This window comes from Monosiga brevicollis, genomic scaffold (genome assembly GCF_000002865.3).
Source record: "Monosiga brevicollis MX1 MONBRscaffold_2 genomic scaffold, whole genome shotgun sequence".
Lineage (NCBI taxonomy): Eukaryota > Choanoflagellata > Craspedida > Salpingoecidae > Monosiga > Monosiga brevicollis.
Window position 1 is genome coordinate 781,747 of NW_001865039.1, and position 27,815 is coordinate 809,561.

The window sequence follows — 27,815 nt, forward strand, 5'->3', positions numbered from 1 at the left end:
TCTCTTGCTTGCCTCAGGTACCACCCAGCTGCTTTCACTGTGCCCGCGGCTCTACCCATCCATTAGCATGCGCCCTGCCCTGACTTACTCCTCGGTCTTCCCACTACTTTTGCTCCGATTTGATCCTCGCCCGCCTACTCAGGCCCTGGACAATGGGTTTTAGAACAGCTGCGTCAAGGCCTTTCCTGTGCCAACATTCTTCGCCAGCTGGGCCACCAGCTGGATACCGAGGATGAGAACATCAACCTACCCCCCTTCTTCCTGGCTCAGCTAGCCGTCAAGTTTGCTGGTACGCTAGGCTATCCAAGCCTTGCCCCTTTCTCCTCACGCTATAGTTGCTACGCCTGTTGCCCTCATGCACCAATGCTCCCACCCTCCACCAGCGGGTAAGCCGAGACAGGTTCTTCTGACTGATTTTGATAAGGTGGTGGCGGCCATCCGTCAGGCCCGAAACATCATCATGGTTACCGGCGCTGGCGTAAGACCTGCCTGGCCGTGCCACCCCCATCCCATCCACAGCTTTGTGATGCCGCCGACCTTGATCTGACCGCTCAATCTCGTACCTGCTTTTGCGGTGGTGCCCTCCCTCTTGACGCAATCAGATATCTACTTCATGCGGCATTCCAGACTTTCGCTCCCCTGACGGGCTATATGCCCGTCTCAAGGTGGATTACCCTAGCCTTCCACAACCTGAGGTGTGCACTGCCCGAGCGTCCTGCTGCTCTGGCCTTGGCCATATATCGCCGTCCTCCGTGCGCTGCTGCTTCGCATGCATTCTGTACCCACACTGTACTCATGCCGGACTACCTTTTGCGCTCACCGCAAGGCTATGTTCGACATGCGCTACTTTCTTCAAAACCCACGACCGTTCTTTGATTTCGCCAAGGAAATCTGGCCCGGTTTGTTTCAGCCATCACCGAGCCATAAATTTGTCAAAGCCCTTGAAACCAGGGGTCAACTGCGACGGTCAGGCCTGTCATTCATGCACACCAACTGTCTCGGCGCCTTTCTTCTCGCCCTGATATTCTCAAATGACGGACCAATTTTGGCCATGGGATGTTCTAGAGACTACACGCAAAACATTGATACCCTTGAACAGGTGGCTGGCATCTCCAACATTGTGCAGTGCCACGGCTCCTTTAACACAGCCTCATGCATTCTGTGCAAGCACCAGGTATGTTGGACATTTTGCCCATTGACCCAGCATGTTGCGGTACCTTCGGACCATCGGTTTGACATTAGACTGACACACCCGTGCGTGGCTTGGCATGGTTTCTGGCTTAGGTTACGAAGGAGGCCATCCGTGACCAAGTCTTTGCCGGGCAAATTCCCTTGTGCCCCAAGTGCCCCACTCCCGCCCGCTCCCTCGAGTCCATCCTTCGACAGACAGCACGCTCTCAAACCCTGCTTCAAGAATATAACAACCGAATCGCAAACGAGGAGAGCGAGAACGAGGAGAGCGACAGTGACGAGGACCCAGACAATCAAAGAGATGGCGACACGATCAGTGAGGAAGAGCCAACAGAGACCTCAGCACCCCCCGCCGAGCCCCAACCCTCAGGTGCTCAGCATGAGGATAGCACGCCGCGAGGCTTAGACAGCGCCACCACCTCACCCACACGACAAACCAACGCACCCGCACCTGACGCCAGTCGCCCAGCCACATCTGCAGCGTCGGCACAAACTGGTGCCGATACCCCATCAGCAACAGCCTCGGGCCCGACGGTTGCATCCTCACACCCACGGGGGCCGTGTGCGCTCGATGATCAGGAACAACCCGTCGTCCTTCCAGATGGGCGTACCCTGCCCGTCTGGGAGGATACACTGCTCCATCACCGTGTGCCGGTTCTCAAGCCAGACATTACCTTTTTCCGCGAGGATTTGCCGCAAACATTTTACGGTGAGTGCGCGAGTGCGAGCCTGCGCGTGAGCATACACGTGCCCTTCCGCTCACTTTGGCTCCTCTGTTGCACTCGTGCAGAGCATCTGGAGAGCGATCTGGACGTCTGTGACCTAGTCATTGTCATGGGCTCCTCGTTACAAGTGCAGCCCGTGTCGCGAATCCCAGATGTAGTAGACGACAGTGTGCCGCAGATTTTGATTAACCGAGAGCCACTCCGGCATGCCGAGTTTAGTGCTGAGCTCTTGGGCTCGTGCGATGAGATCACCACCGAGCTTGCACACCGGCTGGGTTTGACCGAGATGCTATCCCCAACAACACGCTCCGAGCCAAAGATTCGCAGCACTGATAGTGACTTGCAAGACTCAGTCGCTGCCCTTCTTGATGGCGTGCGCACTTGGGATGGCCAAGCCGTCGAGTACCGACGACCACATCGCTTCCTATTTTCACAAGGAGATCAGACTGCCTTGGCCAAACGCGTCCAACGCGATGAAATGCGAAACGTGCTCATCACCTTCTCGCGCAACGATAGCGGTGACCACGCTACTACAGCTGCTGTGCCCAAACCTGCGGCGTGAGGTTTGGTTCGACGAATTCAGATGTGCGACCCAGGATATCATCTTTCTCGGGATAGCCTTTCGTGGATCAACGGTTGGGTGGGATTGGGGCTGCACGTCTTGGTGGTTTCAAATCAAATTGAGCAGTTTTACCTCACATTTTGAAGCAAGCAAGAGGCTTGGCTGGACCGCGCCTTCCTTGTCGTATTCCATTCCCAAACGACGGTGGCCCCTGGTGTTGAAACTTGCATTTTGTCGTGAGTGTGAGCCACTGTGCTGAACAGCAGCCTTCTCCTAATTCCTGTGATTTCAAACAAGATAACCTCCCCTCTTGCTTTTTCTTCCATTTCTCAATAATTTTTTCAAAATTTTTGGGGTGTTTTTTGCTCTCTTTAAAACTTCCGCGAGAGTTACCAGCAGCCGCCTTTTTCCGATGAAGTCATGGCCATTGTGCGTGTACGTCTGTCCTACACCACTTGCAGTTTGCACACACACACATACACAGGGCTCCATACACACATACACATACACACACGTCAACCATCACATATCCGCAGTTGGGCCATCCAAGTAATCACCCATCCTTAAAGCTCGACTTGATGAGTGTCGGTTGTTTGTTTTGAAGTTGAGATTCAATTGGTTGTCAATAGTAGGTCGAGCAATATGACACACACACAACTCTTCATGAATGACGAATGATGTCGGGGCTCGTTGGCCCGATTTGATTGCGCGGAACCCTTTGGACGAGTCGCCATACAACCACGCACCAAAAAGGAACGGAACCACCGCCACACACACAAACACACACCCATTCCCATTACAGCCGACAGAAAGCATGCGAGAAATGGGATGGGCGTAATAGAGACTATTCACAACAGGATACAACTACAGCTGGTTTTAGAAGGCAATTACTCGGGCAACTCTCAAGGTGATCATGGGCAACCCATGAAACAGGTATAATGGTACAGAATGGTGTCTTGAAAAGCAACCAGGTCAAGCGAGAACGAAACGTCCGCTTGTCTGGCTTATTCAAAACACCATGTCTTGACCACCTTGCATGGCAATGTAATCGCCATTCTGAAACCGTGCAGCAACACGGTCCAGCTCCATTCTGTAGCACAGCAGGGCAAGGGCGGGTAAGTGAGGAGAGTTGACATCCTGACCCCAAACATGGCGGGAAACATGCCGAAGCACGAGGCGAGCGAGTCATGGACGTACTGGTCATCCAAAATGGATTTCAGCTGATCACCGATGATCGACAGGCGCTCATTGACGCTCTCCGAGGCCAGCAGGGCTTGCGGCACCGAAGATTCGGGTGACACCAAGCCACGCAGCTGTAGTCACCACCAGATGAATGAGAGCGGCACAGACGCGGGCATGCAGCTGAGGTCATCCGCTCCTAAACGTGGCATGAGAACGCGAGGTGCATACCTGCATAGCCGCCCAGAGGGAGAAAACAGACGGTCCTTGTTTGAACATGTATTCGAGACGATCTTCAAATTGGCGACGCTGGATGGCCTTGGCGCTGAAGGCGGTATCCGTTTTCATTTCGACGTACGAAAGCAAGAAAGACTACACACTCAAGATTCAACATGATTGCAACGTGGTGAGCAAGTCAAGCCATCCTCACCCAACTAGCAAGTAGCAGACCAGATGGTTCATGGTATATGGTGCAGCATACCTTGACAACCAGAGCTTGTCGGGATGCTTGTCGCGCCGCATCCTCCTCCAAGGGGCAATCTGCCGGGCCAAAACACCGGAACAACATCAGCATGACGGGACAGCGAAACATCACGAAACAGACATCCATAATAGGAGCATCGGTGCCAGACGAGGCGACACACCGTCATATGGGAGGGCGTCGACACGCCAGAGGCCATGGCGGTCACGAAGTGGATCTTGAACAGCAAAGCGCGAAAGGCCTTCGACATGAATGACAAGGTGGTCGCCTCGGCGCTCATAGCCACAAAGTTGGGCAATGGTTCCCACTGTGGCGCTTCGCCAAGAAGTGATGCTGCCATCCTCTGGCGTTTCATCTGACAGCTTGGCCAAGCCAAACTTGCCATCAGTTTCGAGCAGCTCATCCACCAATAACTAAGATGCGGTTGAGCAGCGTCAAAAAATACATAACCAACAAACCCAAGAAGCTGTGTCGCCAACAGGTTGGAACAATGGGCTACTCACGCGGTAGCGAGGCTCAAAGATGTTCAGCTTGGCCTGTTCGCGGGGATATACAACGTGTGGAAGAGGAAAGACAGGGAGTTGCTAATGACAGCATGCAGATACACGATGAGCTTGGCACGCACCCAATTGTCAAGTCCGCGGAAGAGTTCAAGGACAGAAAAAAAAAAAGTCCAAGAAGCCAAGAACCAGCCAGACCGAACATGTTTTCGCGTGTCGTGCATACATACCATGATTTGCAGAGGGAGGGCCGTCTCAACTGAGTACAGGCGAGTGGCCACGGGCGAGGAGGCCACGCGAATGGATCGAGACACGGCCGCACGCAACATGACGGGTGGTCGTCGACGTCCAAAAAAAAAAAAAAAAGGCTTGCTAAATGCGGCTTGAAAAAGTCGGTCGAAATGGCAGGGACCAAGCACACGGCGCACCACACAAGGAAAAAGGGCAGGAAAAAAATGACAGCCCAAAGACCATCACCCGGCAATCACAACCCCAGCCCAATCAACCCCCGCCCCCAGATAAAGCCAAGGGCCCAAGTAGCGCCTTCGAGTCGGTCTCAACCTCAAGGGGTCCTCCAAACAGAGAGAGAGAGCGAGCGAGCGAGAGAAAAATAGCTTTGTTGACGGGGGAGAAGGGTCTTTTGTTGATGCCGTTGAGGATGAAGAGGGTTAGGGAATAATAGGGAGGAGATGGTGAAGAAAATTGAGTGATGTATAAGAAAATAGTTATAAATTGTGATGAGATGTTGTAGGTAAAGTGGCGGTTCGTGCATCTTCTGCGGCTAGAATGATAGTGCACACTAAGTCTTTGTTTCCCCAAGTTACAACACAAAGCCATTGTTGTAAAATAGCTGACAATGACACAGAAGGCGAACTCAGTGAGATGCAATTTCATCACCTCTGTGTTTTTCACAGGTTGTTGTGGTTCAGTTTGAAAGATGTAGTCAGTATTTGAGTTTATGTCGCTGAGGCGGCTTCCCATTACAACGTACTGGTCAGGGTTGTTCAGGTTCTTGTCGATGATGGGTCACCTCTTGCAGAAGTTGAAACACAAAATTTTATTTTTTATTTTTTATTTTCACGGGTTGAGTAGGAAACGCGCGCCCCGACCCGAAGACGACGGACGGCCAGAGCTTACCTCAGCGACGGCGCCAGTCAGCTGCGGGGCGTGGCTCTGCCAAAGGCTTGTCATATTGGCGCGTTTGCTCCCTTGCTGGGGTTGGGGGCCCGATCAGCCGCCATGCCGCCCTTGCAAGCCACCATAGATCGACTTCGTGCGTACCCTTGCCCAACTTTCCCCGCTCGTGCACCTTGATTGCGTTGCCACTTGTGAGCTCACTTGGAACGTGTGGACCAGAGGATGAGGTGATTGAAGCCATTGTGGAGCAGTGTATGGTGCATGGCGATGCGCTTCATGCCCTCCGCAACAATTGGCATGCCTGGTTTGGGGGTGAAACACCCCCGGCCTTGCTTGATGAGCCTGAGCTCAGTCGAGACGAACTGCGCCAAATCGTGGCGCGCAGCAGCTGGGTCCGACCTCCGATTCAGCCGGTTGCAAGCACAGCAGGGGCCACAACCTCCACCAACGTCGTGCTTGGCCGCCGCGTGCGGCCCCCCGAGCCTCACTTGCCAACCCTGATTGTTCATCTCCTTTTTGCCCGAATCAGTGATCTTGAGGTAGCCAATGCGGCTCAGCATGAGGACCTTGAGTTTCGAAACAAGGAGCTTGAGGTGCTACGTGAAGCCTTGCGACGCGCCGAGACCCTGGCCGATGAGCAGTTGGCGCAAGCTGACCAGCATATCGCTGACACCAAGGTCCACCCACCCACGCATGTCCCAAGCTCTTGACTTTCGCACCGACTGAGACGGATATAACCATTTGATGCTCAGACTCAGTCCCCTTCGCACCCGCCTACCCCCGCCCATCTGCCCGCATCTCATAGGCAGAGCTGGAGGAAATTAGAGAGCGGCAGCTACGTGAGGTTCAACAAGAACGATTGACTGAAGTAAAGCAGCTTCGTGGAACCATCGAGATGCTCACGGCCAATACCAAGCGCCTGACAGCCGAAGTTGAGGACCGTGATGCCCAGCTGCGTGCGCTGCGCGAGGAACATGCCGAGTTGACACGGCTGGCTTACAACCCTGGCCACAGCAGCCCAACTGCGGCTGCGGCTGTTCATTTTGAGCTCGCCACGCAAGCTAGGGCTCAGGCCCAGGACGAGGCTGCACGCCTGCGCCGAGAGCTCGAGGATGTTCGGGCCTTACTTGAGACCAAGGATCAGACCACGCGCCAACACATTCAGCAACTATCGGAAAAAAACGTAGGTCCTCATTCCACCCCTCTCCCCGTATTCAAGCCGGTAGACCCCCGTTAGCCAGGGTGAGAGCTAGCTCGCGACAAGCGGCTTTCCTGATTGTGCCTCCTCTTTTTTAGACGTTTATCACAGAGCTGCGTGCTCGCGTGGCAGACCTAGAATCGGATGCCTCAATGCGCCAAGTGCAAGACGATGCAGCGCCGACACTCGCCGCCGAGCTCCTAGAACATGAGCGGCAGGTCCGCGAGAGCCAGGCTCAAGCCGATAGCGACAGCGATGCTGCTACACGGCGCTCTCAACGCGCTTCACCCCTTGTGGGGCTGACACCGGCTGTGGATTCAGCAGGACCGCCTGAGTCCCGATCGACGAGTGCGGACAACATGCGCGACAGCATTGCTGCCATGCATCTCCAAGCGTTGGAAACGCAGGTCGCGCAGCTCCGGCGTCATCGCCCTTCTTCTGGGGGCGGCGGTTCCGGAGCACGCTCGTCCCCGGGGCGACAAAATTCCAACTTGGATCCCAATGCCCCCGAATCCCCGGTGCTCTTCCGTCCACGTGCTTCTTCAGTTCGTGAGGCTGAGATGCGTGAGCTTGTGCGCACGGGCCACCAGGCTGAGCTACGCAATTTACGCTTAGCATCAGAGCAGGCCGACGCTGCTGCACGCCTTGAAACCACTGTTCAAACGCTCGAGCAGCAGCTGGCAGAGCAAAAGGCCATCAACACTCGTCTGCAGGCTGAGCACGCAACACTGAACGAACGCCTTGCTTTACTTGAAACAGAGCTCACCATAGAGCAGGCACGTACATCGGCATACCGCGAACAGTGTGACCAAGACATGGCACGCTTCATGCAACGGCATCAGCGCGGGGAGACTCTCACCTGGTCCATGCCGCGGGCGATGGCGCATCATGCGGTGCGAGGAGCCTCACCACCTAGATCACCGTCACCTCTAACACCACAGGCTGGCGCGAGTCTGCAGACTTTAGGCGATGCCAAGGGCTTGGGTTCCGATCAGCACGGGCTCCACGATTGGCCAACCGCTTCGCTCAAAAAAGAGTCAGTCGCCAGTTATCACTCGGGCCACCGGCTAGAAGACGGCCGTATGACACCTGACAAGCCAGGCGTCCCAGCCCAGGCCTCGTATGTAGGCGCCAAAGCCGGCGCAGCCACCAGCGAGGCACGCTTGGCTGCATTGCTTCAGGAATATGGGTTACCAACGGGCGCCCCTGGTTCAGCGTGACACCATGTGCTGCACGGGGCGGTTGTACTGACACAATGAATTGATGCGTATAGCTTTCAAACAGGGATGTGTGGGAGTGTGCACACGGTCAATTCTATTTTCCAATATCATGGGGCTGGTCAGCAAAAGCGGCCTCAAGCACCTGCCAGTCTAGCAATCGTTTATGCAATTTTCGCTTCTAACAAGATGACGAACCGACGATTGCCTAACCATCAACCGGCAGCAATCATCGTGCCAACGAAAATCAAACACATGTCATGCCAAAGTTGAAAGAGCGGCCTACCAGCCGCCAACAGACCAGTCATCAGCCTGCGCGGCTGCCTTCTTAAGCTCGTCCGCTACCGCACCAGGGGTGGCCTTCTTCTTGCTACTTTTGTGCTCAGTCACGGCAAGAGCCCCGCTGATCACAGGCACGGGCTCTGCGGTGTGCGATCGGGGCACACGTCCACGTGACTGAGCATCGGATGGCTTGCTTGGTTTGGTCGCATTCGCTGACGTGGATGCATCGCGATGAGTCGACGTCGTAGTGGCCTTGTTAGCGGCGGAGCGATTGGGTTTGCCTTTTTCTGTTCTGCTCGAAGGTTTGGCCGCCGCGTCTATGCGAGATGGGGCTGACTTGCCACGCTTAGCCGGCGGGGCTTCGTCAGATGAAGGTCTCACTTGCTTTGCACCCGTATCCCGAGTTGCTTGGCGAGAAGATGTCCGTGGTTTGCTCAGCGCCTTTGGTTCGGAAGCTGACTGGGTCGATGCCTTGGCGTGCTCACGTTTGCCCGCAGATCTCTCACCATTGACTTTGTTTGAGCCTTTGCCTCCTGAATCCTTGTGTGCCTTCCTGCTTGCGGGTTTGCCTTTGACCTTGCCCGGCGCCAGTGCTCGGCGGCCTTTCTTGGGTTTAGCGAGGTCATCGTCATCCGAGTCCATATCCGTGTTCTTGGCCGGGGCATCTAGCCGCTGGTTGTCCAAGATGCGCAGGCCTTTGCACAAACGAGTGACCTGATCACAGATACCAGCCCATTTGGTGCGTGAGAAGCAAACGGGCGGAACGAGCGGCAGACCCGGCGCAAAGGGAAAGGAACAGTACACAAACCTGTTCGCGGTATTTGAGTAGTTCGGCGACGGGATTATTCTTGAGGTTGAGGTTTTGCAAGAACTTGAGCTTGCTGAGAACATTGACATATCTACCAGAGCACTCAGTGTGAGGCACAGGACTCAAGGAGGCTCGTCAAGCCAAGGGCGAGTGTGGCAGGCCGGCATCGTACTTGAGCTCCTTGACTTTGTTATGGGCCACGTCCAAGAGGCACAAGCTGATGGTGGCATGGTATGGGCGGAGGCGGCGGGTGTGAGGCAGAAAACGGAACAGTCGGCAGGGCATCCGTATTGAAGACACTCACTGCGGGCAGGCAGCAAGAGAGTAGGGCACTTTTTGCATGGCATTGTGATTGATTCGGCACTCTTTCAGATGGGTGCACTGTGGGGGGCGTGGTTGCGAGGATTAGGGTTAGAGCGTCATTGTCGACTGAGCGCACGCAACGCGGTCAAGGGAATTCGGCGCATTGAAGAGCGGAACGGCTTACATGGAGGTGAGGCAGTGCTTCGAGTTGATTGTGAGCGAGACCCAGCTTGCGCAGCTTGACGCAGTGGCGCAACGCATCTTCCTCCACGGTAGCCAGTTGGTTATGAGACAAGACTGCGACCAAACAAAATCGAGCCGTGATCAGCTGAGCTTAGATTGCGCGGCGAGGCCAGAAAGGGCTCTGCCTGGCGCCGGTATAAGCCGTCATACCAAGAGCATCGAGTTCGGCGGCGTTATCCAAGCCCGAGATGTGTTGAATGTTGTTGTTGTTGAGCACCAATGCTTTGAGGGCGGGAAAGTGAATGATGACATCCATGCTGGTGATGCGGTTGTAGCCCGCGTTGAGAGCTGTTGAGAACCGCGGAAGGAGGGGGTGTGATCACGACAAGAAAAAAAAATGAAACGAGCAGAACCAGAAGCAAATGAGTGCCAACATCCATGGGCCCAAGAGGGCATAACACGTCTCCATCTTTTCCGGCTAGGCGACGCACTAATCAAGTTGTGAAGGGGCTCGAGTGCAGCCAGCGACTCGACGCGATTGTGGGCCAGGTTCAGCCAAGTCAGCGCCGTCAGCTGGCCTAGGCGTGCGTGGGAATGGGACCGGAAAGCATCCAAGAGAAAAACAACAACACAGCAGTTGATTGAGCACGGGGTTGAGACACGTTGACAGCAAAAGGAGAGAGCGGGGAAGAAACAGCAGTTGATGCAAGAGGTCGTGTGTGCTGCAGGGCGCGCGCGCGTGTGTGTGTGTGCGTGTGTATGCTTGCGGAATGGGGATAACTGGCCAACAAGGTGCCAAGCGCAGTGCCAGCATACCAAGTGCGGTGATATCTTGAAGCTCGTTGTGGGCCAGGTCAAGGCGCCGCAGCATGACGAGACGCCTACGAGGCCCCACGACCGAGGTCAGACACACGATAGGAGCCCATGTGGCGGGGGCACACACGACAGCGCCATACCCAAGATTGTTGTTAAGGCTGTCATAACCACGTCCACTTAGCTGGAGAGCCGCCTTGCTAATGGCCTCCTCCTCTGTCTCGACGCAGTCGGGGACCAGACTCAGCTCCATGGTGTCGGTCCTTAAAAAGTTGTCTGAAGAAGTGGCTGAGAAAAAAAAAAAAAATTGAATGGTTGTCCAACACGTGTGTGTGTTTGTGTGCAACAGGATTTTGGGAGCTTTTCGTGTGGTGTGTTTGAGTAAATCTCGTGGATAGAGAATGCAACGCTCTCTTGCGGATTGGAAACGAGTGTCAAGCAAAAAATTCGATTAGGGACTCTTGATAAGAATATTGAGCTACATCTTTACATCTTGCTGTTGTGGTACACAAAAAACATAAAACAAGCTTTCTGGTCAAGCAGGAATTGAAGCGCACCAAAGAAAACAAAACAAGAAGGAGAGGCTAACGCAAATGGTAAATGAAAGCATCACACACGAAGCAAGCCGGCATCCACTCTATGTGCCGCTGAAGCCATCCTGGTGTGTGTACACATCACCATCGAAATAGGAGTAATAAACAACAAAAACAGCGATTGCATCGCACTTTGGCAAGCAAGAGATTCGACTACCCAGCCCCATCATTGAGCGAGGTGGAGGTTGATTTGAATGGGAAGCACAGCCGCGGCGGTCTTGGAACGCTTGGAGGTGGGTTCCCCCAGGTTCAGTGTGTGGGAGCCTTGAATGGTTTGAAGGAGAGCTGCCAGCTGTGGAGCCGACTGCAGCGCCAAGCGAAGCTGTTGGACTTGTTGCCGCTCAGCGGCCAGTTGTTCCTCTAGGTGGGCCAGGCGCTGGTCGCGCTCGCCCAGGTCCTCTTCTAGATCAGTCACTTTGCTCTCGAGTTCAGCAATGTACGCCTTTTTCTTTTCGCGGTTGAGCTTGGCCATGCGCGCATTGTGGTTGGGATCACGGCTGTTTTCACCATGATCAGGGCTTGAGACTTGCTGCTGCTGTGCGGCTGCGACGGCGCCTGGGCTGCGACGCTTGGCAGAGGCCCGGGATGAAGCTGGAGCCGTGGAAGAGGACTTGGCACTCGTACGGCGAGCGGCGACGGGCTTGGATGGGGTCGCGTTGGTGTTGCTGGCGGAGGGCCGCGGCTGCGTGTGAGCGCGAGTGCGGCGTGCAGGGGGTTCACTCGTATCAGAGTGCGCGACAGTGACACTACTCACACTGCTCTGATCCTGATCCTCGTCATGCCCTGTCAAGCCTGGGATGACTTGATCCGGTAGCGGTGCGGATAGGACGCTGTGTTCAGCCACAAGTGAGCTGAGCGTGAAAGCAAGATCCTCCTCCTCCGGCAAAGGACACGACACGTGATCGTCTTGCACGCGATGCTCAGACACGGGCATGGCACCAACGGTGCTGCCTTCGAGGCTTACAGCCGGTGAGGATGCTTTCATGGGGGGCTTGAACAGTTCGTGACCAAAGCTGTCATCCATGTCCATGCTGGAAGGACCCACATACTCGGACGGCACGGCATAGGCGTGGTGGGAAGCAGCTGCAGTCACTGAGGAAGGCTTCACGTCGCTGAGAAGCGTCGATCGGATGCCATCGTGAGCAAAAGCACGCTGATGGTGAAGCAGGTCACCCTCCTCATCCTCCTGCTGCAGAGCCCAATCCGAGGCGTGATTACCGGAGTAGACACCACTGTGGTGGTGTGAGCCGCTGGCGCTGTCGGACACAGCTGTCAGCCCAAGAGAGGCGTCCAAGGGCTCAAAGCCACTGAGGCGGGCGGTGGCGTCCGACTCCATGTCAACGTAGCTTGACGTCGAAGACGCCGAAGCCAGAGCCCAATCCTCGTCGAGCGACAGGTCGTCGTCGATATCGAGCTGACGCAGCACACGCGAGGTCAGCACACTCATGATGAGGTTTCGCAGAAAAAAAAAGCCAAGAAGCTTCGGTGACGCCTTTCCAAGTCAAGCAGGTGGTGCAGCACCACCGGCCAAAACAAGGGCGCACAAGAACAACAATTTCTGCTCAACCAACTCAGGAGCTGCCACAGACAGAGACGAAGAAGCCGAAGAAGAAGAAGAAGAGCAAGAAAGGGTTTCTTTCGATCCAGGGGCTCACCAGGGCAAAGAAGAGGTGACGAGCTTGTCGAGCTGAAGAAAAATGCACATTGGGTATCACATGAATGCTATTTGGGCTTGTCCGTTGCTTGCGTGTGGGGGGCTACCCTTGCATAACCGGTTTGCTTTGTACAGCTAGCGACAAACCGGTTTGGCGGGAGCGCACATGTAAGCCCGACTTGAATTGGCATTGGCTGATTTTTCCAGGTAAAGCGATTGACATTTTGCAAAAATTGTCAGGCAGATTGATCAACGTCAAAAAACGTCACAGCGACACATTTGTACAAACGTCGACCAACGTTCAGGCGGGGGGGGGTTTGGAAGGAGCGAGATATAGTTTAGATAAGAGGGTCATACGCAGATTCCATAATATAAAATTGATGACAAAAGGGTTTCCTGCTGCCTTTCGACGAACCGAGTTGTTCACCGGTGCAAGGGGCGATCAGGCCCGACAGTAGCCTGGGTGAACGCTACAGGCTTGTTGTTGCCGCTGGCTTTGCTGCCGTCCGCTCCTGGACCCCAAACCTTACATCCAATGGTCATGAAATATCATAAGTGTGCCTTCCCGCGCACACAACTCGATGCTACAGAAAGTGCAGCTTGCGGCTTCAAAAATGCAAGGGGGGTCCAGCCCGAAATCGGATCGTCGTTCTAGTGTCGCGACGCTCTTTCCACCGCCTACTGCCCTTCACAGGCTTGCAGTTGCTGGCGAGAAAGTTGTCGCCCATACTCATATAATTGAATGTCCAAGTCGTTTAGCTCAAATAATCGGGCCTGCCATTCAGCGTCGATGTCATTGTGCCATGCGAGGTCAGATGCACCGCGACTGTCGCGAAAGTGTGTTTTAGTCTGCCTTCTCCACCCATAATAGCACTCAAGCAGCTGGTCGCGTTCGGTCGGAGCCTCAAGAATGAACACAATAAAGTGATCCAGCACTTGCTTAGCCAGCTCAAGATGTGTGTGGTTGATGTGGCCGAGCGGGAGCCCATACACCTTCGAGCCCAGCAGACTGCGAATGATATAGTTGTTGACTGTGGCAGATCCAAACCCAACAGTCTTCATTTGAATGTTGTGAAAAGTTTCCTCTCGGGACTTCTGAATGTTATCGTTTCGAAATTTGTTGTTGAAGTTGATATGTGAAGCCATTCGTTTCATGGGGTGCCGGAGTTGGATGCCAAGGAGCATGGTATCGTCGCATTTGAGCATGTGCTGGTTGAACACGTTTTCAGTCTGAAAGTAAGTCGCAGGTCCAATGTGGGCAAGGCGATCTTGACAGTCGAAATTCTCATTGTAGAGGCCGCCCGGGCCGCCCGTGCCAGCCGGGTGATCACCCGGAAAGTTGCAGTTATTCATGCGAAATTTAGGCGCAACCGTTTCCTCGTTGAGCGCCGCGTCGTGACAAAACCACGTACCACCGCACTTGTGCAGGTGAAAATGGTAAATGACGCGGTTTCTTCGGAAGGAATTCGCACTCGTGGCCGAGCAAGCCAGTCCAATGGTCAATGCAACCAACGTCGCTACGTTGTGGGCCGAGCGAGGCAAGATCATAGCTGAGAGTCAAGGGCCAGCACGGTGGTAAAGGCTGACACACTTCCAAGACTTGGCACCAATGTGTGGTTGCTACGCGAGCGATCAGTTGTTCGGGCACCAGTGGATGCAGAGGGCTGCGCTGGTTTGTGCCCCTTTGGTGTGAAAATAAGCGCCACACTTGGTAACGCTCATAAAAGTTTTGAATGTACATATGTCATATTTTTTTGAAGTGGCTGCTTTGAGTTGCTTCTCAGCGACTGCTCTGGCATACTGAGGACTGAGCAAGAATACAAGGTCTGAAGCCGCGAATCACTCACAACGTATGGCTGCTTGACACCAGCGACTTTGAACAAAGGCGCCTTGCTCCTCATATCCACCCGAGACACTGACAGAAACAGAAAGTCTATGGCTCATTTGGGAAGAAAGACCTGATGTTACGGAAACCAGATGAGAAAGTCGAGAGTCAGTTCTAGTCAATTTCTGAGTGGGTTGCTTCCTTAACGATGACTTTTGCCCATCTCGCTCGATATCAATGAGCGGCGTTGTACTCGCGAATGTGATCTTGGACACTCTCAAGCATCTGCTCCGCTGTCATGTTTTGGCCGTAGTAGGCTACAAAGTGGCCTTCTGGATCCATCAGATACTGGATGATGGAGTGATCAACCAAATAATCTTCATCACCATCTACCTGGGGCCGTGAGTAGTAGACACGAAACTTCTTGCAGATGTGCTTAATTTGCTCGTGCGTTCCCGTCAAACCCAGCAACCGCGGATGAAACTCTGCACCCCATGATCATCGGCAAAAGCGAATAAGATCTTCAATGTAGAAAAAGAAAAAGACCAAATCAACACCACAGAGACAGAGACGGAGACAGAGACGGAGACAAAGATACGCACACAACAAAAATAAAAGAAGCAACAACCAACAACAGGGATGAAGGTCACATCAGCTCTTTGTCAAGCCGAAGAAGGGGCAGCAGACAACGTACGTTCAACATAGGCTTGAATTTTGGGAAGCGTGTCGCGGTCTGGGTCCACTGACACGAACAGTGGCTGGATCTTGGGCAGTTTGCTTTGGGCGTCTGCCAGCGCAACATCACACAACAGCAAGTTCAGCCGGTCGGGTCTGCGAACTGCAGCCAGCTGTTTCAAATTAAAACAACAAAACAAAGCGCGCGCAGCCGTACCAAGGTGGTTGATGACCTCAGCCATCTTGTCCAATTCTTCCGGGCACACATCGGGGCAAAAGGTGAAGCCAAAGTAGAGGAGGTGCCACTGGCCCAAAAAGTCGGTGTTGTGCCGCTTCTCCCCTAAAAAAGCGGCAATCAAACCCCACCAGTCAGTTGAGCCAGCGCGAAGCATCTTTGCCAGGCGGCTCGGCAGGCACTTACCATGCATATCTGTCAAGGTCCAATCACCCCCGAGCGCCGACTGCCCTACTGAAGACGTACGTTGCTTGGCGCGCACTGCCACGCCATTTGCCTGTGAGCGAGCGCTGCGTTCCTGCCTCTACTGCTCATAAGCCCACTAGACTCGGTGCAAGCCAATGTCCACGGCCCGACAGCCACCCCACCCCCCACCATTCCATCTCGTACCTTTCTCCACGCGCTGGCGTTCATGATCAAAATAGTAGACAGCGGCGCCTCCAAGACCCAGCATGACGGCCAAGGTCGTCCAGCTAATGGGCTGCGCAATGACGTCGTTGTCAGCTCTACTGGCTACTAACACCACTCGATTACGATAGCAAGGTGCCCCGGCAGAACATACCCCACCGCGGCCAACATTGCCGCGAAGATTTGGCGTAGGTGGTTGTTGTGAGGGCTTGGGCGCGGTTGAATAGGCCGCGCTGGGACGAATCCGCAGGCGGGGTACCCAAAGGGATGGGCGTGGCAGCGTTTGGGCCAGAGCCCTCGCGGCGGAGGACGTGCCTAAGGCACGCGATAAAGCTGCTGTTGCAACAGGTTGAAGCCGCATGAACCTGCAGCGCACACTTTCACGCATGTTTTGAGGATGGGGGCTTGGCCATTGGGCTCACCTTGCAGCATGCTTGTGGTGACCAAAGTAGGCTGCAAACACAAAAGGCAGCGCGGGTCGTACACAGGGTCGAGTCGAGTCGAGTCAGCAAGTTCGAAAAAAAAAAACAAAAAACGGGAACAGGATGAGATGCGTCACACAGTGACCCCCAAAAATTCAAACCACACAAGTATCACCAACAAGAAGAAGAAGAAGAAGAAGCGTAAATGCACACACAGGTAGCAAAGGCCCAGCCCCTCCCTTCAAGCGGTCGCGGGTCGCCGCCGGAGCCTCACTCGTCACCTCGTCTCGCCGAACGACACACGTTTGTCTTTGAAGCTTTCATCACCTTGCACTCCTTATAAGTCAAAGGGACACGGACAGACAGACAGACCAATTAAATCTGACATTTGGACCAATGGGGGTCGGTGTGTGCCTAGTGGCTAATTTCTGACCCCATTTGGTTAGCAACGTCGGGCTCTGCTCCTGCTCGAGACCTGACACCGCGAACGGTGTTCAGCTCACAGCACCGCCACCGCAATTTGTGGCTTCGCTGGATTTTCTGCAAGCCCAGCGTGCTAGATCTGACCGGTTGACTCTGTGCTGGACGTCAGTGGACGCCGCCAATTTGTGCGGGAACCACACGCAGCACCTCGTGCTTGCCGGCAAGAGCATCTCGAAATCAACAGCACCATGACCGAGCCAGAGCCAGAGCCAGCCGTCCCTTCATCTGCGGACACTGCGCCGGTGTCGCAGCCCGCGGCGTCCGCATTCAATGATGAGGTTCCGAGCGGGTCCCCGAATTTTGATAGCATGGCCTACCGCTGCGCCGATCGGATCAAGGCCGTCGCAACCCATCCCGTTGCGCGTGTTCTCATCGTGGGCCCTGAAGTACGCACTTTGCACCAGCTTTGGACGATCCGTCCATGCGCGGCGGCACTCACCTCTCCTACCCGGGACTGACACTCGTTACCGCTACACCATTACTCACACCTTGCCCGTCATCTCCTCGGTTTTGTCTCTAGGCCGTACAACTGGAGCGCGTGACCCGCGCGCTGGCGGCATACTACAAGGCTGAGTGTCTAGCACCGCGCACACTGCTGCAAGCAGCCGTCCGTGGTCAGTCCTTCATGCCTACGCTCAACCGTTGCTTCACTTGTCAACTTCCTCGGCCAACTCCGCCACGCATTTGCCGCTCGCTCATTCGACTGCGCTGCTAAACAATCATCCAACACGAATGTCTTTCTTGCCATGGGGGATACGACACTGCAGATGCCCGCAGCGCGGTACGGCGTCAGCTACGCGAGGCACGACGGGCCAAGAAAAAGGCCGCTCAAAATGAAGAGGCCAACGGAGAGACTGAAGGCAATGACGAGTCCAAGGAGGCAGATTCTGGTGCTGAAAACCAGGCGGCTGACGATGACGATGAGGATGATGAAGAGAATGACGACGAGGAGCAGCAGGACGGCGGTGGTGTCAACGAAGATGACGACGATGATGTTGACGATGAGCATCCTGACGCACATTACTACAAGTTTCGCATGCGTCCCGTCGAAACGGCATCACCCACGGTGCTGGAAGCTTGGCGCAGCCTTTCTCTCGGCCAGTCGGTGGCCCCTGTACTCATGGATACGCTCTTGAGCGAGCGTTTGACTTCGGATCGTGTCGACTTTCGTGGTTTTGTTCTCTCATGCACCTATCATGAGGTTGGACACCACCTGCGCCTTTTGCAGGAGGCCAAGCAAACCCTCACCACCGTGGTCGTGCTCCGTGCCATCGGCGAGCACTTTGACGTCCTCTTCAACGGCGCGTGTATGGATCCTCTCGCTGGCAAGTACTATGGCCTTCTTGATCTAGGGCGTTCCAATTCAGCGCAGAGCTCTGAAGCCGCAGATGCCGAGGAGAGTGCCGACGAGGACGAGGACGAGGATCCTGACAATGATGGGCAGCCCGAAGAGCTAGTGACGCCCAGCTTCCGCTCTATGCCTGCGCTCGTCAGTCCTTCAAAGGAAGAGCAGCGTGGTTTTGTCGCAGCCTACCACAACCACAAGCCTGCTCCTACGCTCACAGAGCTCCAGCAACTCGTTGATCAGCTCGCAGCCCTTGTTCAGGCTCCTCATCTTCTCCAACTTCACGCTGACTTGGATACGGTGACAGCCGTCAATGCCATCGAGGTGCGTTTGAAGCCCCCGAGCAGCTTTGAAATTCATCACTAGGCCACACAGCCAATCGGCCTGGCTTGCTGCGTTTTCTCCTGGCTCGCGCTCACCAGCCTGTTGGCGGTCCATGTATACATATGCAGCGCTTTTTGCGCCACCAGCAGCTCCGCCCCGTCATCGAGGCCATCCACATTCCCAACGATGACACTGAATGTGCGCTTTGTTTTGCCCGCGTTGTTTGCTTCAGATGAGGGCCTCCGTACCGAGTGCTCTTCCAGCGTGTGGTTGTGCGCTCTTTCCTCATCATGGCCACAACAATGTGCTTGGTCTCTTACCCGTCTTTCCTCGACTTGGGTTGGGCCTGCAGTCTCTAGCAACGCCGAGATGATGGCCACTCTAAGCACCTTGATGCCACCTCCGGAGGACAGTGAGAACGAAGAGCTGATGGAGCTGGCAGAGACGCTCACCCTTGCGCCAGGTCTTTTGCCCCCGTCGACTTTATTGATCCCCTGCATGTCCCCAACTTTTATTGCTGTCGACTCACCAAAGCGCCGCGACGGGGGTATTTTCTCGGGCTTTAGGACCTTTTGGCTGTCTGTGTCCCGTGTCGTGGCACCGGAGTCACACCATGGTCAATGGTGAACCCATCTTTGCTGCGGCCTATCTTGGCCACATCTTTCTCATGGCTGACCGCACAAAGCTGCATGCTTTCTTGACCAACCCTAAACGTTATCTCTGCCAGGAGCTTCGCGTCTCCCTGCGCGTACGTGCATTTGCATTTCCTTGGATCCCGGAATGCCGACAAACTGGTGTGACCATGCCCCAGTGACGCTGCGTGGTTGGACATAGGCTTGCATTGTTGCTGACACCGTGGAGGTGGCCGAGGATCTTATCAAGGCGCTGGCTGAACACACTTCTCTGGACGATTGGAGCAACATGCCTCAGTTGCGCTTCATCGAGGCCCCCACAGAAAAGGACGGCACGATCCCCACCCTTCTCAGTAGCATGCAAGAGCATGAGGTGCGCGTTGACATCTTGGGCAAAGCTCGGCCGTTTTGCTCGGACGTCTGCGTCATCATTCGCCTCACAACCGTCCTCCATGGTCGCTGCGGCCTGCACTTGCAGAGCTATGTCCTGATCGCTACACATGAGGTGCACCAGCAATTGCGCCCGCTCTTTGGAGGCGCTCGGGCTCCCAACTGCGTGCTTTGCCCGCAGCTGGCTGCACTCCCTCAACTCACAGTTCATGAGAGTGCGTTTTTCGCACTGATCCCCTTGCAGCAACCGAAGTTGATCGATCCTTGCTGATTTGGTTGCCATTTTGATTTGTGGGATTTTCCATCACAGATGAGGATGAGTCGGCCGCTCTCTTGCAGCAAAACAATGCAGATCCACGCCAGACCTCTTATAATGCCATGTTGGAGCAGCTGCGCGATCGTGGAGTGCCCGTTCTGGTATGCGAGCGCGAGTTGGACGTCAAACAGGCTGGCTTGCTCGCTGTGCGCGCCCGCCATGCCGCCCAGCAAGAGCTCGTCATTCGGCCCAAGGAGGTGGAGCACGCGTTGGACTTTGAAAATCTCAACGAAGCTCAATTGGGTGATACCTTTCGGTGTGTTCTGTCTCACCTCACATCTCAGACTACCCTCGGTGTTTCACTCGCGCGTCCATTCCTAGACATGTACCCTCGTGCTGGTGTCGACACGTGCTTTGGCGATGGAAAAATGCTCATTTGGCTCCTTGTCTCCTCCCCATAGCTACTGCCCGGTTAGCTTAGTGCAGCATGGGGCCCTGGTGCCTGGATTACCCGATTTTGCCGCCCTTTATGATGGTCGCTACTATCACTTTTCCTCGGAAGATAACCGAACACAATTCCTACTGGCCCCACAGGATTATGTGGCTCTGCATGTTCCCGTGACACCCCCTCCTCCCCGCCTATGCTTCATCGGTCCGCCCGGCGCCTACCAACAAACGGCAGCGCGCAAGCTTGCCACCAAACACGATGTGGTTCACGTTGACTTTGCCGAGTATGTTGAACAACTTTGTCGCGACCCCAGCCATGAGCTACACGAGCACGTCTTGGACAAAGTGGATGATCCAGACGTCGACATTGATGCGGAAAAGGCCATGGCCATTTACACCTACCTGTGGCATCATCTTGCCAATGGGTTTGTCATGGTCAATTTTCCCCGCACCGAGGATGATCTGCGTGCCATGGTCGAGGCTGGCATGCCGCCCGACGTGTTGGTGTGCTTCAATCTATCGCTCGAGGTTGCATTGCAACGTGTCGTTTCCCATCGCCTTCGCCTGTATCAGCGGCACCGAAGTCGGGTAAGCGCGCGGCCTTGCCTCGCATTCGTTTAATGAGGCCACATTGAGTCTGATCCTTCCATCACGGCTCCGTTTGGTTCATGGGCTTTTGCAGGTAACGAGGGAGCGCGAAAAAAAGAAGCAGGCGCGCGAAACTGCACTCCGCCTCCACCGCGAGGCCTGGGAGCGCGCGCAATATGAAAAGGTTCGGATCGTCGCAGTTTGCGCGGACCGGGCAGTCTGGGTGTAATGCACTGCCCAACAGCTGGCGCTCATGTTGTTTGCTTTGGGATGTCTGTGTGCCCAGCGCCGTGAGTGGGAAGCAGAGCGGGAAGCAGAGCGCGCCGCACGCCGCGAAGCTGGCGAGGAAGAAGAGGAGGAGGATGAGCCTGAATACGAAGGCGAAGAGTACGAACCTTTGGAGGAGGAAGACGAGGAGGATGCGGATGTTGAAGAACTTGAGGGCGGTGAGTGCTTGGGGGACTGACAGGGAGGGGAGGGGGTATTATTGGGCGTCGAGGTTTACACGCTCTCGACACGGTTATTCTCACGTGTTGCTGCGATGGACTCTGACATGTGCCTCTTTGCTCCTCGACCGTCCCATGGCCACATCTCATCTAGACGACCAAGCGCGTGTTCGGCTGCAAAACGAGGTCACATCGCGTCACGAAGGCGAAGTGGATACCATGGCCAGCCTGATGGCTGCAGCTGTGCAGACATACTTCCTTGATATGGTTGAAGTTCGTGGAGATTTGAGCGAGAGCCGCGTCGTGCAACAGGTCATGTCGCGCATGCGCAAATATCTCGACAATCGAGCTGACCTCTTGGAGGCTTGTCAACAACAGCCGCTAGCCATTTGCCAGGCGCTGCTGGATCAAGGCCATTTGCATGCCTCAATCTATGGCACGTGGTGCCCGGCACGCTGTCGAAGCGGCACGGCAACAGCGCCTCAAGAACTCGTTCGCTACCCAGCCATTTTTCGGGGCATGGCCTTATTTTTCTCATCCTTCAAGGAGCGACAAAGCTTCGTTGAGGCACCTTGGTCCTTTCTCACAGCGCAACGGGACTTGATCCCCACTTACAGTCCTTTGCGTCTGGTGATCACGGGTCCCCCACAAGCTGGCAAAACTACGGCAGCCATGGGCGTGGCCGAGCACTTTGCTTTGGAACGCATCACGGAAACCAGCGCTGTGGCCCACTTCTTGGCGTCGTCCAATCCTCTGGCACTCGAGGTGCGACGGGAGCTGACCATGAGTGGCTCGGGTTGCTTGTCTGCAGCCACGTTGGGACAAGCCCTTCTCCACGCCACATGCCGACCTCGGGCCGCCATTGAGGGCTACGTCATGGATCTGCAGAGCTTTCCTCTGGAGTTGGTACGTTTGATACACCAGGCCAATCGCGAGGCTTGCTGCCCCCGCCTCAATCGATTGATTCGTGCCGGACCACGGAACTGCGTCTCCTCTCATTTCCAACATTCATTGCGTGTGTGTGTGTGTGTGTGTGTGTGTGTGTGTGTGTGCTGCGGTTGCTGCTGCGGTTGCTGCTGCGGTTGCTGCTGCGTCGTATGAACCGCTCAAACCATGTATAGTGGCAAGCACTGTCTCGTCATGAATTGCTCCTACCAACGTCCATCTACGAGCTTGAAGCAGACATGGCGGTCGTTGCCAAGCGTTGCCAGGAGGCCCGCGAACAGCCCATGCCCGATCCACCGGTAGGCTTTTTTTGCATGATGTTTGCTTTTATCACCTCGAGATGTAAGCGGGTGGACACCGTGTTGCGGCGGAGGCTGATGAGATGAATGTGCTTCCTTGCTGGGCGAGCAGATTTGCATGGCCGTTGAGCTATGTGAAGGCCTCTATCAGGCCTATAAAACACAGGTTGCACCGTTTCGCGAGCACTTTGTGACCCAGCACCGCAACTGGCACAGCATCCCAGCCACTGGATCCAAGTGGGCGGTGAAGAGAGCCATACAGCTGAGTCTTGAGACAGCGACTGCCGCTCAGGCGCAGTTTTGGAGCAACCGTGCCGCGAATCAGCCCGCTCGTTTGGTTCATCTTGCCACGGCGCGCACCACATTGGAGAACCAACTTGGGCCCTTTGGGCTGCTGGATGTCGTGCGGTCAGTGGCTACGCGCACCGAGCTTTGCGTTCCTGACCCGAGCACAACTGTTGTTCGTTTTCTCTTGGAAGGGTTATGTCCTGATCTCTCCTCTTTGTTGTGCACTGGGTTATCTTGCAGCTGGCGCGATCATCAAGAGCTGGTGACGGCATCATGGGATTCACTTTCGGCCGGCATTTTGTATAACGACCAAGTTTATTTTGTTCATGAACCGGCAGACCTGGCGCGCTTTCACACTGACCCGGATGTGCGTGTGCCCTGATTCCTCGACGCGCAAAGTGCCGGCTGTGCTGCTGTACCGCTGTACTACTTGCGTTGGTGATGATCCGTGTTGGCTGACTGGCTTGCAATCTATGGTGTGCATTGGCAGGCTTATGCGCAATGTGCGCCACCGGCTCAGCGGCCCACCGTCGTGGCTGATGCCTCACTTATATCGACAAACAAGGTGGGTCCCTACGCATTTTGTCTGGGGTTGTAACCGTCCGTGCTCGACAATGTTCACTCATTCGCAAGCATGCTTTCTTGGCCTTTGCTCTGCCTGTTGCTGCTACATGTTTTGTGCATAGCTGGAGTTTGGTGCCTTTTGCCCCGTGACGTATGTCCAAGGCTACAAGCGCTTTGAGAGTTTGGTGGAGGGTTCTCGAGAACACATTGTGCAATTCGACAGCAAGTTTTACGCTTGCCAGGGAGCCAAGGAGGCGGCTGAGTTTTGTCGTTGCCCATCAGCGTTTACAGGCCTGCAGCTTCCCGCGCGCCTTCCTGTTCGACGACTCAAACAGCTGGTAAGTCCACTATTATTAGGCCAAGAAACGTGAGCACATGATGTCTTACCTTGCCTCCTCGGCGGGCTTTACAGGACGTACAAGCGCTGCCAATGCTGGGGTATTTGGAGCAAACCGTGTCGGTTCTCATCACCAAAAGCATCACCAGCGTGGGGCTGAAACGACCCAAGTATCCTTTCTTGACGTCGCAACAATCAGCCCTGATCTACATTGCCCACTTTCTCAAGGCATCGAATCCAAAGTACGGCTGTCCTGCCTTGGGAGCTAGGGGTGCAGAGTTTTATGTAATAAATGGCTAGCGACCCCTTTGTTTCTCACTCCGGATGGCTTTGTCCCACTGCGTCTCTGCACCACAGAGCATCTGTATTTGCCCGTAGCACCTGGGCCAGAAAGATGCAAAAATTCGAGCGACATTGCGCCTTGATCAGCGAGCTTGCCCAGCGGATGCCAGCAGACGTGGCCAGTCTCGATGACAGTGAAGAGCGCATTTTAAGTAACATGCTTGATGATTTTTACAACTTGCAAAAGACCTCTGCACCGGCTGCCTCATCTTCGTAGCGAGTCGATTGTTCTTGGCGTGCACCTACATGCGCCATAATTCATGTTTCTCTAATCGCCATGCTCAAAAGCACAACTAAATCTCTTTTGTCTTTTCTTTCGTATCTCCCCCACGTTGTGCTTTAAAGTCTAGATCACGTCACACTTTACCATTTCCCTTGTCGCACACACACACACCGAACACATGTTGCGACGACAGCTGAAGCGTGGTGCGGCGGCGGCGACCACGGCGAGTGCCGCCCCTGCTCCAACAACGGGCTCTACGCGGCGGCGCGCCAAACGCAGCAAAGCATTGGATCAATCAAACACTGAGTTGGAACAAGAGTTGGAGACTGCAGTTTTTGGACGAGGCGACCAAGCTTTGGATGCCATTTTGGGCGAGGTGAGTTACCACGTGGTCTGGCGTTTCCTCCGCGCTGATTGTCCCGAGGCCTGAGGCTTAAAAGGGCGCGCGTGTTCTTCGGGGCGCCTTCTCATCTTCCTTTTCCTCTTTTCCTTCCTGTTCTGGTACCCAGGCCTCAGATGGCAGTGATGATGAGCGTGAGGTGAATGCTGCTAGCGATGACGAGAGCAATGATGAGGCCAAGAGTGAGGAGGGAGGCCAAGGAGCGGCGTGGGAGGACGAAGATGATCAGCAATTGGCTGTGGACATTGCAGAGCAAAAGGGACTGCGCAAGTTGCGCACCGACGAAGAGGACAAGGTTTGTGCGTTGACGTAGTCCATCTTCGAGAATTTGGGGTCATCAAGTTAAGTTGGCCTGTCTCTTCTCTTGTCTGTAGGTGATAGATGGTGGTGAGTATGAGCAGCGGCTGCGTGCGCAATTTCAAAAGATCCATGGTCGCCCTCAGTGGGCAGCACAGGAGGGCAAAGAGGCCGAAGAGGATGAAGAAAGCCTTTTGCGCACTTCCGCCCGGCTCATTTCCCGTCGGTCTGCGGCCATTCCGGCTCACCGTCTCAAATTCTCGACCGTCCGCGACGGCAACCACGCGGCACCCAGCAAGGTCTGTCTTCTGTCTTTTTTTCTTTTTTTTTTTTTTTTTTTTATGTGTTGCTGTGGCGCGGTGGTGATGGGCACAATGATGAACAAACTTTATTCAGTCTTCAATCTGAAGCTTCTTGTGGATAAACCTTTCTCATTATCTGAGCGCCCCCATACCACCATATCGCCGCATCCATTTGCAATACGGACATTGCCGTCGTCGTGCGTGTTGCTTGCTCCTCACCGTTTGTCAACTTGCTCTCTACCATGTGCTTGTCAACCTGTGAAGGCCGTCCTGCAAGTCCTCGGCTTTCACCCGTCGGCGCCGGCACTCTTTACTGCCGGCATGGATCGAACCCTGCGCCTCTTTCAGGTACAAACCTCTGACCTCCTCACATCCGCCGGGCTGAAATCCTCTTTCTGGGTGCGAGATGCTTTATTTCATTCCGAGCTCACATTGCTGATCAAACTTTTCAGGTCGATGGCAAGAAGAACGCCTTGCTGCAGTCGACGTTCTTGAAAGATATGCCCATCATGAGTGCTGGCTTCACCCCCCAAGGCAACAAAGTCAGTCGATGGCCTTAATCCTACCGCATGCCGACGTGGACTGACCCTTCCTTTTCACTCAATTGTTGTCTCTGACTGCGATTAGATTTTCTTGTCCGGCCGTCGCCCATTTTTCTATTCGTTTGATCTCGAACGGACTGCAGTCGAACGCATTCCTCGTCTTCAAGGTGCGCAAGCAAGCCACAATGCTTGATTGTCTTGATCATCTGAGTTGTAGCTGAGGCCCGCCCTTTTCAGCTCTTGTCAATTGTGCATTGGTCGTGGCTTGACCTTGTGTGTCTTGCAATCTCGGGGTGTTGGCAGGCCGCGCCGAGCGTAGCTTGGAGCGCATGTGGGTGTCGCCCGACGACAAGCACTTGGTTTTCACTGGCAAGGATGGCGCGCTTCTCCTCGTGTCACAGCAGGTAGGCTGCACGCAACACTGTGAATGGCATTGGAGTGCATGCTAGGATGCTTCAACTTGGAAGAGTTATCGTCGCTCATAAATATCGCCTCGTACCATCTGCCTGGCATTGTCGGCATCAGTCACGCCACTGGATCTGTGATCTGCACATGAACGGACCGGCTCGCCACGTGGCCTTTAACAGCGACGGCAGCGTCATGTACTCGTCTGGTGGTATGTGTCTAGGCTTGTCTGGCCAGTTCAAGTGAATATGTCTTGTTCTACTTAGGAACACGGTGTCTCGATGCATCCTTACACGCATGTCTTCTTGTCTGCAAACCACGTGACAGAGGATGGCAAGATTTATGTCTGGGATATGAACACGCGTGATTGTACCCATGTCTTCGTCGATGAGGGCTGCTTGCGCTCAACCAGTCTGGCTGTGAGCCCCGATGATGAGCACGTGGCCACTGGGTGCGTCCATGGATCCGTTTTTTTTTTTTTCCCAATCGGGGTCAGACGGTTTGAGCCGACGTTTGGCCAAACACTCACGTGTTGGCTGGGTATTGCCTGCTTGTGCCGATCCCCCCTGTTTGGATAACATAGGTCTGACAGTGGTATTGTCAACATTTACAACTCCAGTTGTCTGCGTTCCACGGATCCCACCCCTGTGAAGGTCATCAAGAATTTGGTGACCCAGATTGACAATCTCAGTTTCAATCATGACGGCCAACTTTTAGCCATGGGCAGCCGCATGACCAAACAAGCGTTGCGACTGGTATGTGTCGTAGCAACCACGCCATCGTGATGTGGGATGTGTGCAATGCTGCGCTGTGCATTGGTGCACTGTGGACTGACCTTTTCCACGTGCACTTGGTCCAACCACCTTGTTTTAATCACCAGGTGCACGTCAACTCGACGACCGTCTACAACAACTTTCCGACCACCAGTGCGTAAATTTGACTCGCATGATCTTGAAGGCTGTGGTCCCCACAGCGTGCTTGTCGTGGGTGGTCAGACCCTTCAGCATCAACGTTGATGTTTTTTTTTCTGCTTGTGGTGGTGCTGACCCTGGGCCTGCGCGTGCAGAAACTCCATTGCACTATGTGCATTCATTGGGCTTTTCACCCAATGGTGGCTACTTCGCCGTGGTTCGTACTACCTGTCCTGTGCGCAGGAGGGCCATTGTCATGTATGAGTTTTAATCAGCTCACCACGCCTGTGCATGCGTTCATGCTTTCACAAACTCTCTAACCGTAGGGCAACGACAAAGGACGCGTCCCCTTGTTTCGCCTCAATCACTACAGCAATGTCTAGGTTATTGTGGTGCACTGCGTCCCACCTGTGGGCGCCGCGTTTTGTGCCGATCAATGTTGTTCAATGTTGCTTGTTGCATATTGCATTGCTTGTCTCTCTTTCGCCGCTTGCTGCTGTGCTGCGTGCGGCGTTGCCGTTGTCGCTCTTTACATTAACCGATTCTCGACACTGAGCTCCCGCGGCTAAAGGTTGGGCGTGTATGCTTCGTTCTGGGCTTGTCGTTATTGTTTGATATGGTCGTGACCATACATTCAATTTTCGTTTAGTCTTGTGAT

At 54.6% G+C, this 27,815-nt stretch overlaps 4 protein-coding genes across 4 annotated transcripts; 3 read left to right on the forward strand and 1 right to left on the reverse strand.

Annotated features, from left to right (window-relative positions):
- Positions 1–415: 415 nt before the first annotated feature.
- Positions 416–2,160, forward strand: MONBRDRAFT_1942 (uncharacterized protein; the record flags this gene model as incomplete). Its single annotated transcript, XM_001742078.1, has 8 exons — positions 416–478; positions 603–695; positions 827–966; positions 1,066–1,174; positions 1,285–1,343; positions 1,661–1,673; positions 1,819–1,900; positions 1,982–2,160. Coding segments are annotated over 8 exons (738 nt in total), but the record flags the coding sequence as incomplete, so codon positions are not given.
- A 2,175-nt stretch (positions 2,161–4,335) lies between these two features.
- On the forward strand, positions 4,336–8,193 carry MONBRDRAFT_4873 (uncharacterized protein; the record flags this gene model as incomplete). The annotated part of the gene is made up of 4 exons (XM_001742079.1): positions 4,336–4,465; positions 5,731–6,452; positions 6,581–6,958; positions 7,072–8,193. 4 exons carry the CDS (start codon positions 4,336–4,338, stop codon positions 8,191–8,193), a joined length of 2,352 nt encoding a protein of 783 aa, XP_001742131.1.
- A 6,627-nt stretch (positions 8,194–14,820) lies between these two features.
- On the reverse strand, positions 14,821–16,406 carry MONBRDRAFT_17047 (uncharacterized protein). The gene is made up of 7 exons (XM_001742533.1): positions 16,392–16,406; positions 16,124–16,305; positions 15,952–16,042; positions 15,748–15,822; positions 15,544–15,666; positions 15,346–15,438; positions 14,821–15,136 (listed from the first exon to the last, which is right to left on the reverse strand). The coding sequence occupies exons 1-7, from the start codon at positions 16,399–16,401 to the stop codon at positions 14,886–14,888; spliced, it is 825 nt and encodes a 274-aa protein (XP_001742585.1). The 5' UTR covers positions 16,402–16,406; the 3' UTR covers positions 14,821–14,885.
- An 8,409-nt stretch (positions 16,407–24,815) lies between these two features.
- On the forward strand, positions 24,816–27,540 carry MONBRDRAFT_13410 (uncharacterized protein; the record flags this gene model as incomplete). The annotated part of the gene is made up of 12 exons (XM_001742080.1): positions 24,816–24,995; positions 25,075–25,296; positions 25,564–25,647; positions 25,752–25,841; positions 25,927–26,008; positions 26,145–26,245; positions 26,367–26,457; positions 26,574–26,697; positions 26,830–27,001; positions 27,127–27,172; positions 27,313–27,374; positions 27,484–27,540. Coding segments are annotated over 12 exons (1,311 nt in total), but the record flags the coding sequence as incomplete, so codon positions are not given.
- Between the last annotated feature and the right edge of the window lie 275 nt (positions 27,541–27,815).